General features: G+C 36.6%; 1 protein-coding gene across 1 annotated transcript; it reads right to left on the bottom strand.

The window, feature by feature from the left end:
• Nucleotides 1-655: 655 nt before the first annotated feature.
• Nucleotides 656-10,263, bottom strand: LOC104120896 (cytochrome b-c1 complex subunit 8-like). The gene is made up of 2 exons (XM_009632764.4): nt 9,855-10,263; nt 656-1,129 (listed from the first exon to the last, which is right to left on the bottom strand). Exons 1-2 carry the CDS (start codon nt 10,211-10,213, stop codon nt 1,081-1,083), a joined length of 408 nt encoding a protein of 135 aa, XP_009631059.2. The 5' UTR covers nt 10,214-10,263; the 3' UTR covers nt 656-1,080.
• Nucleotides 10,264-16,560: the final 6,297 nt, after the last annotated feature.

The raw sequence follows: 16,560 nt of genomic DNA, 5'->3' as shown, positions 1-16,560 counted from the left end.
TTCTTCGGAAGGACTCAATCCTACAGAGGCGAAGCAAAATCACATTAAAGATGATACATCATTACGTCAATCGCCACAGTTCCTCCTCGAACACAGAAGAAAAAACCTCTTGAAATAAATATATGAGGTAGAAAATAATCTATGGGTAATCTTTGAGTTTAAAGTTTACTCATGGTTAGTTGTACGAAGAAGTTCTAAACCTAAATTGAATAATCAAAAGAATCGCAATCTAATCTTCTCCAACTTCCCTATTAGATTAGCCAAACTTATCCTATCCTGCATAAAACCAAGTTCTTGTGCCCTACTACTACTAAGGCTACATACCTTTCACTTAGGCAATAAAATCTATGTTTTTTTACAAAGTTATTCTGGAGTGGTGAACTACGCGAGTTGAGTTCTCAAAAGTGATTTACTGGATCAGTTAGTGACGAGTCCATCATGCTTTCTTTATCTCTCAACATTATTGTTTTAAGCATTTCGTATTACCTCGGCATTTACTGTTTTCTACAAAATCATTTTCACTTCACTGCTTACCATCATTTAGTAATCCAAAGACATTAGTCTTAGCACTGGATCCCAACAATACTAATACTGAGAACATAGATGAGCCTCCTAACAAAGAAGATTGATGAGATGGGCACGAAACAGGTTCATATAGTCGAAACTTGGAATGGAGAGTTATGCACATCTTGTATTAATTGAAGATGAACATCTTTTAATTCTGTATCAGTATCATGATGTAATGTACTATAAGTAGAAGATCAATAAGCCAATGTTAAGAGGGTCAAATCCACCCCTGGCTTTCTAACCCCATTCTCTTATATCATGGCGAATGAATACAAAAGATACTATTCCCTGTTCATGAATCTGAATTGAGAAGGCATTATGGAATAACCTTTTTTAGACTCAGAATGCATAAAAGTTTCAAAAGGCTACACAAAGACTAAATGGATTTTATAGGCGATAAATAATTAAATCCCCAAGTGATGGTACTAGTAACTAGTACCATAACATAACCAACTGTAGCCACTTATTACCTAGTTTCCGAAGATATTCTCCAAACAAATGACAAGCATAGCTCTAGTATCTGTGTTCTAACTTCTCTTTTTCTTTGTACATCTGCACATACCTGCAGTCAAAGAAGGCAATAATGGATTAGCGATACACATCATTATCAATCAATTCTACCTCATCAAGCACAGATAAATTTGTTCGAATACCAATCAATAACACAAGCCATCCTACCAACTAAACAAAAGATTTTGGTCTAACGGATGAAGTTCAAATAAATTTCTTCAACTCTCGCCGTCCAATATAAAAGAACTGAGTCTCCAGAAGCTTAAGCTTATTGATAACCACCAGAATCCCAAGATAAATGATAACTTTCAACCATCTTCTGTGCATATATGAATCTACTGTCCAGAATTAAGCTCAAATTGTGTCATCCCCATTAAATCTGATTATTCAATCCAATTACAGCCTAAATTTTAAGATATTTACAGATGTAATCAATTCTACTAACTGGATACAAAAGGATGTGAGTATTTCGTCTGTAATACTTTTGCAGTAGACTTCATTTTAGAATTAAAAACTCATCAACTTGCAAAGATTTATGGTGAACTTTCAAGGTCTTCAGTCTTCTATCAATTAAGAACTACTTTTGTAAGCTACTTATATATAAGATGTCTGTAAATAACTAGTTTCTCACTTGAGCTTATCCTGAGACTTACAGACATCTAAATCACATTCCTAGTTGACTTGCATCCATCTATAACTGCAGATTGTAAAGTCATATTCAAACTTTCCACGATATGAAGGATTATTTGATACATTTCATATATACATACCCTTTTCTGGAGGCATTTTATGCTTAACGTATTAATTTAAAGCTCTATTAAGATCTTGACAAAATCTTGAATCCTAAATTAGTTCGACTCTCTTTGTAAAGTAGAATTTTAAACTTTATCAATTAGAAGCATTATTATTTGAATTGGATGGGCCAACATAGAGTGGGATTAATGAAGAGTATCCATATAGCCGACCACAACTAGTATGGTATTGAGGGATAGTTGATTGATTGATCGTCCAAGCAACATCACGATTTGGCAAACTAGTACTACAGGTACAATTCAAGTTAACCCGAGGCAAATTCTGGAGGTTTGCCCCCAACTCAAGCATTATATATGCCAAGTCCAGCTCGTATAACGAGTCTGAGCTCAAAATGCATTTTCTTAACAGAATTTAAAAACTATAAGTCTCTCACGCAAATAAAGAAGGTATTATTATAATTTCTTTCGGCTATATCAGCCAAAAATGCGTTTTAATCTTCACACATATAATGTTTTAACACATATCGAATCCAATATTACCATAACCAGATAATAACTGTTCAGGAACATAAAAAGGCCAAGGTTGAGCCTGTACAAGGTCGGCTCATATATGCGTCAACCTTAGCACATAGTTTTCTTTTTAAAAGCCAGTAGATAGTTAATAGATCATCCCTACAACAAAAGTCAATCATGGGCAACCCAAAACTAGAAGTGCATAAAATTAACCATAGAATCGAAAAGGGAAGGATTTATCAACATAATAAATATTTCTAATCCTGAGGTAATACTTAATAGCCAATAATGTGCTTTGATCATCACATGTCTTAGAAAACATCGGCCATAGTTTAAGCATTTTTTTTCTTCATAAGAAAAACATTTAGATATTTTAATATAAGTACTAACTGTAATTATATTTATACAATTTTCCATGAACATAAAAGGGCCATGTTTGAGCTTATACAAGCAAATGCTTTTGTATTAATAAGATTGCAGATACTTAAAGAATACACCTAGAATGAAAGTACATAAAGGTCCCAGTCCCTGAAAACTAAAAGTGCCTAAAACCTATACATTTACTAGAAGCTAATAGCCAATAATGAATTTTGATAATCACACGGAAGGTCTTAGGAAGCATCAAAGACAGTTTATATGGTTACTCAATCTAATATACAGCAACTGTCAATAAACATAATTGATCATGAACGTAAAAGGGCCAACTACAAGCTTACACAATTTTGGCGAATTTATGAGTAAGCTATAGCAAAAGTTTTCGTTTTAGTGACTTAGCAGACATTTAATAGAGATCACCTAACAGAAAAGTAAAGTATCTCCCGAGTCCCCAAGAAACTAAAAGTGCAAGACTAACTAAAGCCTCTAACAGAAAGTATTAGTCTTTTTTTAAGAAAGGTAGAGAAAGAAATAAATGTTTACTTACTAACAAAAATTCTTCTAATACATCAACTATTTACAATATAATCCCTCTCTCTCCAACTCCGCTCTCTTTTGTTGTTTTGAACAGTTGGATAGGTATGCACTATGCAGTAACCTTGTGAAGAGCTAGTGTGACTGTGGTCCTTCAAATCTAAGGTCACACGTAATTCAGAAACCAAGGCAACACAAAGGAAGATGACATATAGCCTGTTTGGCCAAGTTGGAAAATCAGTTTATTTTGAAAAGTGCTTTTTCCAAAATAGTACTTTTGGAGAGAAGCAGTTTGTGTTTGGCTAATCAATTTGAAAAACACTTTTGAGCAACAATTTGTGTTTGGCCAAGCTTTTAAAAGTTGTTTTTAAGTATCAAAGTACGAACAAGGACAAGAAGAAATTTACTTAGTAGTTATATTATATAAGTAAATAAATAATCTCAAACTTTATTATTAAAGACAATAATTAAATCTTATCATTCTATTTAAGTAAAATATGAAAATAAAACTGAAAAGTACTCTAATTCTTTTAAGATGATTCAAATATATCAAAAAACCATTCAATAAATATAAAAGCATTCACCCCAGAAGTCACTATATATTAGAAAGAAGAAATACTTATACATTAATATCCTAAGTATTAGGTTTAAAATAAGTAAAGTTATTTTGGTATATACTATATTTTATTAAAGGTATTTTTGGTAAGAAGAAAAGTCAAAACTGCTTCTGCTTCTGCTTTTGGGGTGAATCTACTTTTTTCAGCTTCTTAAAAACTGTTTCTGCTTCTTCCCAAAAATACTTATTTTCCCTCCAAAAAGCTTGGCCAAACACCTCAAATTGAGGAAAAAAGTACTTTTTTGAAAGAAAAAAAAAACTTTTGGCTCTTGGAAAAGCTTGGCCAAACAGGCTAATAGTCTAACAACAAAGTCAGAAATACTTTGGAAGGAACATGACATCACCATCAGAAACAACGGAGTAGAACGAGAATTTATGCTCGAAACAACTCATCCACGAACTAAAGCCTAATCTCGACTCCCCTAAGTAATCTCAAGCTCAACTTGTTTATTCAGGAGCTCAGCTCAAGCTCAACTTTGAACTTCTTTGTTACATGGACTCCTAGTATAAGCTCGGACAGTCTGACATGGCTCATTTATGTCCATAAGCAATCTATTTCTCCACATAAATATGTAGAATATCTAAAGTCATAAATTGTGTTGAATCTTTTCTTAAATGTCACACCTTTAACGGTCGAAGTACCTTTTGTAGTTATTAATATCAAAAGATTAAAATTAGCTCATACCAAATAAGAGCTCATTTGAGCTTGTTTAACTTACGGAGAATGATTTTTGCAAGCTTAGTGTTAGATTCTAGCTAACAAGAGAAACAGAGAAATGAAGAGGAAGAAAAGTCCAATCTATATTGTCTAAGAGAGAGGTCGTTCAATACAATGTCTTATAGTGCTAATGTGCATTAACTAATTGACAGCACATAGCTAGCTGTCAAATAATCCAACTACTTAACTGATATTGTAACTAATTCAAAGACCCCTTATACTTCTATTGTGTACACTTTAATACCCTATATCCCAAGACTCCCCCTCAAGCTGGAGAGTGAAATGCATTGAACCCTCCTAGCTTGGAGAGAAGGATACAGTGCTGAGCAACACCAAGTCCTTTTGTCATGATGTCAGCCAACTGAAGCTTTGTTGAAACATGATTAGGTGCGAGCAGTCCATTTTTGATTTTCTCCCGGACAAAGTGACAATCTATCTCGATGAGTTTTGTTCTTTTATGAAAGATAGGATTTGCTGCAATTTGGAGAGCAGCTTTGCTATCACAATAAAGATCAACTGGTTGATGCAATGCAACATTCAATTCTTGTAATAGGCCAACTAGCCAAGTAACCTCAGCTGCTACTGCTGCAAGACTTCTATATTCAGCTTCAGCTGAGCTACGACTTATAGTTTGCTGCTTCTTGGACTTCCAAGATAGCAAAGAGTCCCCCAGTTTTATAACGTATCCAGTGATCGACCTACGTGTATTTGGGCATGCTGCCCAATCAGAATCACAGTAGGCAGAGAGATGAGAGATAGGACCTCTTTTGAGAAAGACACCTAGTCCGGGTGAGCCTTTGATGTATCTGACTACTCTAAGTGCAGCATCCAAGTAAGACTGTTTAGGATGTTGCATGAACTGACTTAACACTTGCACAACAAAGCATATGTCAGGTCGTGTGATGGTCAAATAGAGCAATTTACCCACTAGCCTTTGGTAACATGCTATATCCTGCAATTCTTCATCTCCATTGTGTCCTACATGTTTGTCATACTCTGTGGTAGTCAGTTTCTGATTTAGCTCAATAGGAGTAGAAGCAGGTTTTGCTGCAGCTAGCCCTGTGGTGGAAATCGACTCCAGTGCATATTTCCTTTAGTTTAACAGCAGACCCTTATTTGATCTCATCACTTCTATGCCTAAGAAATATCGGAGTTCCCCCAAATCCTTGTCTTTAAATTTGGTGTGCAATGTACTCTTAGCCTCTTCCACGAGGGACATGTTGCTACCAGTGATTAAGAGATCATCAACATACACTAAGATAACAACAATGTCATGTGCTGTTTGCTTAGTAAATAAAGAGTGATCATATGCACTCTGTTGATATTCTGCTCCTACTAAAGCATCCGTGAGCTTAATGTTCCATTGTCTTGAAGCCTGTTTCAGGCCATAGAGTGATTTCAATAATCTGCAAGTTTTATTCTCCCCCTAGCTATGGAAATCCTGTGGCAAGACCATGTATATTTCCTCATATAGATCACCTTGCAGGAATGCATTGTTGACATCCATTTGCTAGAGGATCCATCCCTTTGAGGCAGCTATGCTAAGGACAGTTCTCACAGTTACCATTTTGGCAACTGGTAAGAATGTCTCATGATAGTCCAACCCTTCTTGTTGAGTGTATCCTTTTGCGACCAGTCGTGCCTTAAACCTCTCAACCTCTCCGTTTGATTTATATTTGATCTTAAATACCCACTTAGAACCAATTGGCTTCTTCTCTTCTGGCAAGTCTACCACCTCCCAGGTGTGATTTTCTTCAAGTGCTTTAATCTCCCGGTCTATAGCTTGTATCCACCTTGGGTCATGGGCAGCTTCCTTAAAAGATTGTGGCTCAGTTAAGACTGAAAAAACACTGAGATATGACTGATATGTAGGAGATAGGTTATCATAGGAGATGGCATTAGAAATTGAGTAGGGATTGTTAGTGTATGTCTTAACAGTGGTGATGTAATCCTTAAGCCAAATGGAAGGTTTTCCTTGTCGACTAGACTTCCTAGTCTCTACTTCCTCAGATGCTGGTTGTGGATGCATCTCCATTGCACCTGCTTCTTCTGTTGTTTCTAAGAGAGGTTCCTGAACTTCTGTTGTCTCAGCTGCTTGTTCAGAAATAGAATTTTCATTTATTGGGGCTGCATTCTCATGTTCTCCACCAGATACTACATGGTCTATGACTGTTGCATCACTTGTATTTTCCACTTCTGTAATAGTATTGTCATCAAATGGCAACTGCATGTCTTGGGGTGTAGTTGGAATTACAGTTGCATGTGGTTGCTGCACATCTCCTGCTGCAAATGAATGTTGAGAAGTGAAGAGATCCTCTGAACCATCTGAATGTAGTACTGTCAAAAGGAAAAATCTCCTCTTTGAACAACACATCTCTGCTAACTAATATACTCCCTTTCTCTAGATCATACAGCCTATAACCCTTTTGAGTTTCTGAGTATCCAATAAGAACAACCTTTCTAGCCCTGACTGTGAATTTATCACCTTTAGGTAGGTTACTTGCATAGCATAAGCGACCAAATACCCTTAAGTGATCTACTTTAACTGGCTTTCCATACAACAACTCATAAGGTGATTTACCTTGCAATACACTGGTGGGCAACTTGTTTATCAAGTACACTGCAGTTCTTACACAATCACCCCAGAACCTCCTAGGAACTGAGCTTTGAAACTTTAAGGCTCTTGCAACCTCCAATATATGCCTATGCTTTCATTCAACCACCCCATTTTGTTGTAGGGTGTATGGACAACTACTCTTGTGTATAATCCCAAGAGAAGCAAACAAGGTATTGCATTGAGAATTGAAGAACTCAGTACCATTATCTGATCTAACAACCTTCACAGTGGTTTCAAACTGAGTCTTTATCATTGCAAGGAAGTTCTTTATTACAGCAACTACTTCACATTTATATTGTATTAAGCATACCCAAGTAAATCTGCTATAGTCATCTACTATTGTAACAAAGTAAAGCTTCTTGCATATGTAGGTACCTTATGAGGTCCCCAAACATCCATGTGTACAAGCTGGAAATAACTACTTGACCTGGTGCTACTAACAGGAAATTGTAATCGACATTGCCTTGCTAAAGGGCACACTTCACAATTGTCATGCACTCTAGTATGTATCTTATTCTTCAACTCTAAAATATGCTGCATAGACTTTGCTGATGTGTGGCCTAGTCTCAAATACCACAATCTTGTTTCTCCATTTTCCTTCAGAAAACTTGTTGCTGTTATTGGCAAATTCTCTTTTATCAGGTACAATCCATTGTTTTCTCTACCAATCCCCATTACCTTGCCATTGTAAAGCCCCTGAAATATACAGAAATCAGGGTAAAAGCCAACTGAGCAACACAATTATCTAGTGAGTTTTGATACTAATAATAGGTTAAATTTAAAGTCGGGCACATATAGGACTCCTTCAATAGTTTTATCCCCTAAGACTACTGCATCTCCTGTATGTGTTATGTCTGCCTTATTGCCTGTTGGTAACTATACTCCATCTGTTCTATGATCTGCCCTTTTAAGATTATCTAAAACACTCTTGCAATGTGTCACATGGTGAGTTGTACCTGAGTCCACTATCCAAACATGATCACCAGCAGCTACATTTGTCAATAAAGTGATAATACCTGCAGTGTTTGTGGAACAATCATTTGTGGTGGTGTTCTGCAACAAATTAACCAATTGTTTGTATTGGTCCTCAGTAAAGAAATTTCCTTGCGTGGGCAGCATAGGTGCCTGCTTTTCCTCACTGGTGGTTGCATTGTTCACGTAGATCCTGCCTCCTGAGTTTTGACTCTTCTTCTTGCTTTTGAAATCTGGTGGATACCCCACTATCTTGTAACAATTTTCCTTGAGGTGTCCTTTATAACCACAATAATCATAGACTAATCTTGGCCTCCTAGGACTGAATTCATGACTCTTTCCTGCCATCATTGTGAGTGGATCCTTTAGTGTGTCTGTGACCCCTAGGGTTCTTTGACTTTCTTCTTGTGTGACTATTGCGTAGGCTTCATTCACAGTGATTACAGGTCTTTTAGCCCAAACATTACCTCGAATATTACCATAGCTTTCATTCAATCCCATGAAAAACTACAATAGATGTATGTTCTTCAAAAGCTCTACAGAAGGTCTGGATTCTTCACAATCACGTGAGTTTAGAGGCGCTATTACATCTAATTCATCCCATAGATCCTTCATCTTAGAATAGTAACTAGTAACCGAGTCAGTTCCCTGTCTCAAAGTCGCAATAGCAGTCCAAAAATGATAAATTCTCGTTAGATTTGATCTATCAAATCTCCCCTAAAAATCAGCCCAATTGCATTTGATGCATACACGATGCTAGGCATCAATTCATTAGAAACAGTACTACCAATCCATGAGAGAACAATTGCGTTGCATTTCTCTCATTGCTCTGCTAATTCGCCTCTATACATGCCTTTCACACAGGATCCATCCACAAATCCAAGCTTGCTCTTTCCCCGGAGTGCCAATTTCATCGCCCTGCTCCACAATGCGTAGTTTTCTGGACTTGTGAGCTTGAGCGGAATTAAGACGAGTCATGGAGCATCTGAAGCTTGCAAAAATAGTGGATGATTATGATCTAGTGAACTGACTTCGTTATCCGCCATGGCTATTAGAAATTGAGCTCGAAATCGTAGAATTCCTTAGCTCTGAACTTCGCCGGAAAACCTTGATTATCGCCGGAAATCGATCGGAATTACAGTCTTGCGATGCCCGCTCTGATACCATGTTAGATTCTAGCTAACGAGAGAAACAGAGAAATGAATGAGGAAGAAAAGTTCAATCTGTATTGTCTAAGAGAGGTCGTTCAATACAATGTCTTATAGTGCTAATGTGCACTAACTAATTGACAGCACATAGCCAGCTGTCAAATAACCCAACTAACTACTTAACTTATATTGTAACTAATTCAAAGACCCCTTATACTTCTATTGTGTACACTTTAATACCCTATATCCCAAGACTTAGCATAAGCTTATTTTGAAGCAAGTTCACTATTCCAGCTAAACTTAAAGCGTATTTAATATTGGAGCCAAGCTCGATGAAACCTCTAAAAAGAGGATCCAAAAAAGGGCGATGATTGACATTAAACCAAGACCTTCAATTTCATAAGTAAATCACAAACAAAAACAATATCTAGGACTAGGAAGATAAGATCAACAAGTAAATCAAAAGTATTTCCATAAAAAAATAATTGAGCACAACAGAAAATTGAGGGAAAGTAGTATTCAAAGAAGTTACGTGTAGGTGCCGATGATGGGGGAAAGCAAGAGAGTAGCGCTGATCCAATTCTCTGAAACTTTGTGATGGATCTTAGCAGGAAGATCCTTCCATAGACCAGGCATTACCTTCTGCTGGAAAGGTGACAACGCGTAAACAACTGCCTTCAGCTTCACCGGCTGCTTTCCCATCTTCTCAGCGTTTCGCATATGCAGAAATGTCCTTTCTCGAGAGGCCTCTTTTGGACTTCGGACTCGAAACAGGATTACCCGAGACCCACCCCATCTTGAACACTGTGCTCTACTATGTTTTTGAAGTATTAATCGATCAACTACGCAACTCCTATCACAATGATTATTTTTATAAAAATAAGACTGCATTAATATTATATTAAAAATTATGCAGGTAAGCAGAGGCAACTTTTGACTTGTTTTTGATTAATTTTCATATTTTAATAGATTTTTATCATTAAATCTTGGATTTCATAGGGTTGAAATGAGGTTTTTGGATAGAACTTAGGACTTTTGTATATTTGAGATTTAGACCTCGAATTGAGGTCGGATCTCGAAATAAATCACATATTTGGACTTGGGATGAATGGGTAATTCCAGATTTGGTCTTAATTTTTGATTTCGACCATGTGGTCATGGGTTGATTTTTTGTTGACTTTTCCAAAAAAGGTTAAAGATCGAACCTTTTTGATATTAGGATAGTTTCTAAATCTTGTTTTGACTTACGTAGGCATTATTTGACTAGATTCGAGTGGTTTGGAGGTTTGATCTAAAAGTTGTGTTAGATTATTAATTTTGTTCCGTAAAGCGATAAGTATCATGATTAACCTTGATTTGAGGGAGTTAGCTGTGATTGGACTATTTACTACGTGCTCCATGTGTTGGGGGACCGCATATATGCAAGATGACGAGTGTATATGCGTTGTCATGGATCAAAGGATGCAGGTGGAACTAGTTTATTTTATGTCTCATTTATTACATGCTCTTACATGTTTCGTACTTTTATCTACTACATATTTTGCTTGTTCCATGCCTTATTTGTTACATGTCTTACTTGACACATGTTTTACATGCTACATCCTTTACTTGATACACGCCATTATTTGTTATTTGCCTTTATTTGATTCATGTCTTCTATTGAAATACGTGTTTTTACTTGTTCACACTTTTACTGAATAAATGCCTTTACTAGAATATGCCTATACTTATTCCCTACCATAATTATTTCATGCTTTACTTTTCAATGCTATGTTGGGGATTGAGCGATCATTTAATCGTTTGTGTGCTAATGACCCTATTTGGACCCTTATCGTGCTACATGAGTAAAATTAGCTCTAGAAATTTGGGGATTTGCCATTTCTGCTTATTAGTGTTCATTCTTTAAGTGCTCGGTCTCGTCCCGTCCCGCCAGCCCTCTTTTGTTTTTTTAAAGAAGCCGTTGGCAACGGCTATAAACGGCCATTTTTGGCCCCTACCCCCTCCCCCTTCCCCAACTTTTAATTTAATCTCTAAGTTTATTAAATTATATTTTGACCGTATTTTTAACTATAAATACCACCCATTCTTCTTTATTTTTCCTCACAAAAATCAATCATTCCCTCTCAAATCTCTTACATTCTATCTATATTCTTCTCTCAATTTTCTCATATCAACTACGTTTCAAGTATTTTGGCAAATTTTTGGAGCAACTTTCAAGCGTCAAATTAATTCGTCAAGTATTGGAAGATATTTTTTGGATAATTTTTTCAAGTTTTAATATTTAATCATAGTGCACTCATTCCATCTCTTAATTTTAATATTTTATTTTTGCGTATCATTTTAGTGCTTTATTTTTTGTGTTTACTTTATGTGTTTTATTTTCGTATTTTATTTGTGTGTTTAATTTTTGTGTTAACTTTTCGTATTTAAATTATGGCTCCTAAAAAAGTATTTGGCATAATCAACCCATTTAAGAAAAGTAGTAAAGGTGCTATTTGTAGTAATCCTACTCCTTCTCTTAGAATTAGAAAACATATAGATGAAATGACTCATGTTGATGAAACTTCATTTACTGAACCCTCCATATTTTATAATATTAATCCGGGAGAACAACTAGATCATGAAACTTTACAAAGATAATTTGGCAATGATATTTTTAATAAGAAAGAAGAAAATAAGGAAGAAGAATTAGATGAACACCCACTAGTCCAGCAACACAAGCTCCAACTCAGAGACAATCTCGGTCTGGAGCTTTATCCCATGTACCTCCTGTAAGGGGTAAGGCTAAGGCTGAACATACAAAAACATCATTTGTATGGAATTTTTTTGAACATGATAAAGTCAATTTAGTTGTTACCTGTATAATATATAAAGCACGATTTGCATATGGAAAATCTGGTGGGACAGGTTTTTTTAACCAGGCACTTATTTAAAACACACAAGCTTTTATAGATACAAGCTCAAATAGATGCCAGAAAAATGCCAGATCCTAGTAGTGGTACTGGTGCTCCTACAGGATCTGGCGGGAGTTTCTAATTTTATCCAACAACAGTTTCACCCTACTTCTGGCACTATACTACGTTCCTATAACAAAGATAAAGATCGTGAAAATTTAGCAAAAATGATCGATATTTGTGGCTTACCTTTTACTTTTCTTTATCACCCTACTTTTGTGCATTATATACAAAAGATTTATATCCTGCTTTTCAATATTTTTCTAAGACCACATTTAGAAATGATGTTTTTAAATTTCAAACTGAATATCTTCAGTATATTCGTTGTGTAGTTTTTCACTTAGACTGTATAGTGTCAATCACATCTGATATAGATCATAGTCTTAACAATAATGATTATTTAACTGTTACATGTCATTGGGTTGATCATGACTGGAACATGCAAAACGTATTGTTGCGTCCCTTTTTCTCGTGAAATCGGGCTTCGACATGTGACAACTTTTTTAAGGAGGTATTAAAAGAGGAGAGTCGCCACCTAATAATTTTTAAGGTGTGTTAGGTCACCTATTTGCAAATAACTTTATTTTAACTAGTCAAAGCCACCAAAGATCGGGTAAGATCTCAAGTTACCTCAAAGAGAAGGTGTCAGGCACTCCTCGAGATCCACAACTATGGGTCCCGGTCGAACTTAAATTATATGGATTAGTCTATGTGATCAAGTAAGCAAAGAGAGTACAAAATCTAAGAATTTTATTATAAAGAGATCTTGAATAGGGGGTGCAGCTATTTTTTCCTTCTAATAAAAAAGAAACAAAAGGGAGGGGGGAGGGGTCCTAAGTTTTTTAGCCTAAAGGATTACCCCGTGCAACATAAATAATATTTCGTAACTCCCTTGAGATAGGGTGTTACTCATATTATCCAGCGGGCACAGACTATCATCTCCTGCTACCCGATTACTATGTTAAAGTTGTTTACCTAAGAGCGCTCTAATTCAATTCTAAGTCGTACCCTACGCGTGGACTACCCGTACCATACCTATGGTCCAGGAGGTTTTGGACCTCTATTTAGATGGTTCTAGACCTTATCTAGGCTGCTCAAAAATGCAAAACTAGGCGACAAACAAAACACATATTGGACTTCAAATATGGTAGTTAAGGGCTCAAGTTAGCCTCCACACTTAAGCAACAAATGCACGCGAAACAGGTTTTTATGTTAGGCCATTTCAGAATTAAGAACCTTAAGCCCTATAGACATGATTTCTATGTGACTATGCATTAAAACATACAAGCGGTTTCAAGGACTAGGCGCTGCTTATCTCCAAATAATTATACGATTGTTGCATGCTGATTTGAGATTGCAGATTTTCAGTTATTAAGCCTGCTGTGTCTAGGTGACTCGTGCAGTAAGGAATAATGAAAGGACCATTGGGAAGATCCCAGAAGTGCATAATAAACTGTATTGAGAGGTGCAACATTGACTCTTATTAAGACGAAACAGTGTTGTCCTATAGACAGGATCTTTAATGTTTAGCACTTGGAGCTGATTTTATCATTACACTCAACCCTATAGACATGTTTTCTAGGTGAACAGTGCGATGCAGTAACGGATGGGATGATTAAAATCCTATAGGCATAGTTTCTAGTAAACAGTACGAGATAATAGCAAGCGAGGTGATCAAAATCCTATAGGCACGATTTCTAATGAATATGCTGAAATGAATTGAAAGAAAGTTCATTGACATTTGTTCCTATAGGTAGGTTTTCTAGTAACACGTAGCAGTAAGAATAATTGCAGCATTTGAATTCATGTTTTCCAACAGACAGTGTGTGTGTGTGTGTGTGTGTGTGTGTGTGTGTGTGTGTATCCTAATGACATGGTTTCTACAGTGCACATATAAATTGAACGGCACATATAGCAAGTGAATCAATGAGTCCTATAGGCATGTTGTCTACCCCTTTTACACAAACATTAAGAATCTACCCCTTCCCCATTTTTACTAATAGCCCAATCGTTTATACAAAAGTTATTACAGGCCCAATAATGAGTAAGATACAAATGTTATACAAATAATGACAATAGGCCCATAACCGGTCCAAATGAAATACCCAGCATTGTCTGGGCCTTCAGCAATTCTCACACAGCATACCCAGACTTCTAACAAGGAGCCGTATTCATCAACACAACCCCAGAATCCATAGAGGAGCCCGAAGTTAATTCATATAACCATATTGCCAAGTATTGCATCATTTAAACCAACCGACTTAGATGTACAACAGATAATAGGAAGAAAGGGGTTGAATGGGAGTAGTTTAAGTTTCAGGGAATGACTAAGGACTCAAATCCTAGTGTGTCAGAGTTCACAAGGGCCTCAAATGGACCCCGAGCAGTGCTCACACTAGGGAGGTCAACAGTAAAGCCTAGGTAGCCTTGGCTTTCAGCCGGCTAAGAATGAGAAATTTAAGAGAGCATAGGTAATACGTGAAGGAGAGTGGACCAAGGTTCAGAGACAGGAATTGATGGATACAATTATAACTTAAAACAGACATGGCCAAGTTGAGCATATAGAGCAGATAATCGAACAGGTCACAGGATTTAAAAGCAAGTTTAGTAAAGATTTAGAAGCAGATTCGACACTTAGCACATAGGCAATCACATATTGGCAGAGTTAAGCAAAGAACAAATTTGCAGGATTGACAAAGATTATCATGCACAAATGTCCAACACCAAACAGGTGAAAACCTAAAGGTCCAAATTATGCTAAGTATATATCCTAGTGTCATAAAATAGCCATGTTAATTTCACATCAGATGCAGAACTACATTAGACATGATGGGGCAACACAGATTATGACAATTACTGGTGGATCAAGTGAGCCAAAAACATGCCGAGGGACATATTAGCAGAGAGGCAAGATCATAGTCAATAGAAAGGTCTCAGCACAAACTAAACACATTACATATGCAAGACTATCATTAGAGAGATTCAGAACTGTAATGACCCGGCCAGTCGTTTTGAATATTATAACCTCGTTCCTACATTTACTGCTCAATTTATGTCTTGAAATTGATTTATGACTTGTTGGGTTAGTTGGTTCGGGTCCGAAAGAAACTCGAAGTGAAATGAACACTTAGTCTCTTAGTTAGAAAGCTAAGTTAGAAAAAGTCAACCAGAAGTTGACTTATGAGTACACAAATTTGGATTTGAATTTTTATGATTTCAATAGATCCGTATTGAAATTTTGGAGCCATAGCAAAAAGAATCGTCGAATTCGGACATCGTATGAGAGAGTTATGCCCATTTCTGTATCGGAGGAGATTTCCCGTCGCCGCGAGCGCCCAGGGTAGCGTGGGGCGCTAGCCCTGGCGCTGGGAATTTTTGGGTACTGGAAACTGCGCCACAGGAAGCGTGGATAGGCAGCGCCCCACGCTACCTGTGACGCTCAAAAACACCAGAGGCTCTATAAACGGATTTTTTGACCATTTTTGACAAAAATAGAGTTGGGGAGCTCGGTTTGGGCGATTTTTGGGCGATTTTTACGGGTAAACATTGGGATAAGTGTTCTTTATCCTATATTGATTATATTTCATGATTCCATACTCATTTATATCATGAATCCGTGAATTTATGAAAGCAAAATCAGATTTTTACAAAATCTTCCAAAAATATAAAATGAAGATTTGAAGGTCAATCCGATGTCGGAATTTGATAATTTTTATATGGTTGGACTCGTCTCGGAATGGGTGTTCGAATTTCGTAAGTTTTTCCGAGATTTGAGATGTGGGCCCCACTGTCAAATTTTAAAGTGAATTTCTAATTTTTATCCGGAAAATTAGTAAATTCATTTGGAATTAATTCCTATGATTCGTGTTGAGTATATTGAATTAATTGTGAATAGATTTGGAGCTTTTGGAGACCGAGTCCAGAGACGAGGGCATCCCGGAGTAGGATTTTACGTTGTTTAGGTAAGTAACAGTTTTAACTCTGGCTTTGAGGATATAAACCTAGAGATTTGACATCACGTGATTGTTTGGAAGTGATATCCACGCTAGGTGACGAGCGTGTAAGTGTGCACCGCGAGAGATTGAGACTTGGTCCGTCCCGTGAGGTTGTGAGGCCTAATGGCTATTATTTGTGGTTATGTGTTTATTTGTTGTTGAACTTGTTTGCCTTCATGTTAGAGATCATGCTTAGGCTTTATTTATGCTCACATTATTGGTACTAAGTCAAGGAAAATATTGTACATGTTACCTTAGTCTCTATTATTTGCTATAATGTGGTGGTACT

Source organism: Nicotiana tomentosiformis, chromosome 7 (assembly GCF_000390325.3).
Source record: "Nicotiana tomentosiformis chromosome 7, ASM39032v3, whole genome shotgun sequence".
Classification (NCBI taxonomy): domain Eukaryota; kingdom Viridiplantae; phylum Streptophyta; class Magnoliopsida; order Solanales; family Solanaceae; genus Nicotiana; species Nicotiana tomentosiformis.
The sequence above is the reverse complement of the archived record's forward strand: the minus strand, read 5'-3'. Positions and strand labels throughout refer to the sequence as shown.